Source organism: Halyomorpha halys, unplaced genomic scaffold (genome assembly GCF_000696795.3).
Source record: "Halyomorpha halys isolate HHAL.00 unplaced genomic scaffold, Hhal_1.1 Scaffold1312.1, whole genome shotgun sequence".
Classification (NCBI taxonomy): Eukaryota; Metazoa; Arthropoda; class Insecta; order Hemiptera; family Pentatomidae; genus Halyomorpha; species Halyomorpha halys.
This window is the reverse complement of record NW_027111762.1, coordinates 200,169-201,979: the sequence shown is the minus strand read 5'-3', so window position 1 is coordinate 201,979 and position 1,811 is coordinate 200,169. Positions and strand designations below refer to the sequence as shown.

Sequence of the window (1,811 nt, the reverse complement as noted above, 5' to 3'; positions counted from 1 at the left end):
CTTACAGTTACAACTTTCTCACCAGTTTCATTTTTTTTTTTTCCAGAGTATCGTAGACTCTCTGTCTTTAAATGCATTAAAAATTGAATTCCAGCCAGTTGTAGTACCTCCTAATTATAAGAATCCTACAGAAGTTGGGATTTTGTCATTTGATTGTAAGTAGAAATTATAGTAATTTTTAATTTTGGGAATAAGTCATGGCATTTTATTCATCATATTCACTCTTTTGGATATTATGAAGAGCTTATCTAGTTTTATATATGTTGATCGGTATTAAAAAAAAGAAACTTGGAAGTTTTTTGTTGCTGACATTAGGGGTATTCATGATCTTTAGTTTAACATGTTAAAGCGTGTTAAATGGAAAAACCTATGTGAAATGAAGAAATATTTCCTTCTTTTACCAATTTAAAATGATATAACTTGTAACATGGCTGAGAGTCTGTTACTAGGTCTATCAAATGGAGAATGTCGTCACGAAACAGACCAGCTGAGCTTGTCACCGTTTTATTTGTTGTCGTGTTAGGTTACTTACTTGTAGTTTGTGTTTTGTTTTGGTTTTTTTCGTTTGTCTTTTGTTTTGGACTTTTTAAAAATATAATAAGTAGCCAGACATTTACACTTCTACTTTTCACTTATTTTAGGCATGTTTTAGTAAATTACTGTAATCAAAACTTAGAAGTAAACAATAACAAGAAGTTTTGGAAGGAAAGGTTACTAAACAAGTTGCTCAAAAAATCCGCTAGGAGCTCTTATGCATTTATCATTTAACATGTTAAAACATTTTACATTTAACACAATATCATGAATACCCCTATAGTATGAGTAGTTGCTTTTTTGTTTCATATGACCATGTGTCTACTAATTGAATTCTGAAATTATTATATTGTTACTGCTTATTCTTATAAATTATGACATACCAGCTATTAATCATTTATTTCATTGGAAAGGGATAAATCATTTTCATTATGATATAGGTTAAGCACTGAGTTTATAGGGCCTATTGCTAGTTGTCCTGTACACTCCAATATTCTTCATGAACTTCCAAATGCTCCATAATTAATTGGATACTTAGAGTTTAGGGTCCACAATTTATTTTTAACCAACATTTATATAATTTTGTATTATGTTCTCTTTAAATTCTCATTATGTTTTGTTTGTTGTATATTTTTCATTTTTGTTGGAAGACAGTCTGAGTGTCAATCAATAAAGGTACAAAATCGCAAACAAAAATTAAACAATTTTTTATTAACCAGCTTTTTTTACTATTCTGTACCTTTTTTATTGACTGCCACCAGGACTATCTTCCTACAATCTATGACATATGGCCAACTATGAATTTTCCGATTTTTCATTTTTATTTATTTATCAAGAGTGTTTTTAAGCTAAAATATTTTGCCTGCTGCTCAATTACACTTGATAGACTACCTACCTGCATAAGATATTCAATATATCAGATATAATAATTTAAAAAACAAAATTTTAATATTAAGTTTAGGGTTTTTATTTCTGAAAAAATAGCATCAATAAAACTATCCAATGTTAAGAAGAAAAAGGAAGCCAAAAATGAAGATTATGAATGGAGAGAAATTTTAAATATCATCAATCTAGTTAGCTTCGTTTTAGATATAAAAATTATATTTTTCAATTATGTAATAAAAATATTCTAGAATTGGTTTATATAAAAACTATTTTTTTCTTCTTGACCGCAGTCCTGACCATTTCCTTCAAATAAAAATGAATCAGTTCATGCTGGGATTCTTACAGTTACAACTTTCTCACCAGTTTCATTTTTTTTTTTTCCAGAGTATCGT

At 28.3% G+C, this 1,811-nt stretch overlaps 1 protein-coding gene across 1 annotated transcript in view; it reads left to right on the top strand.

Annotated features, from left to right (window-relative positions):
* Positions 1-1,811, top strand: part of Tmem131 (Transmembrane protein 131) — a gene marked incomplete at its 5' end in the record, with an annotated part of 83,144 nt that overhangs the window by 15,130 nt on the left and 66,203 nt on the right. Inside the window, 1 exon segment of the mRNA XM_067049771.1 lies at positions 47-155. Coding sequence (XP_066905872.1) covers positions 47-155 — 109 coding nt within the window.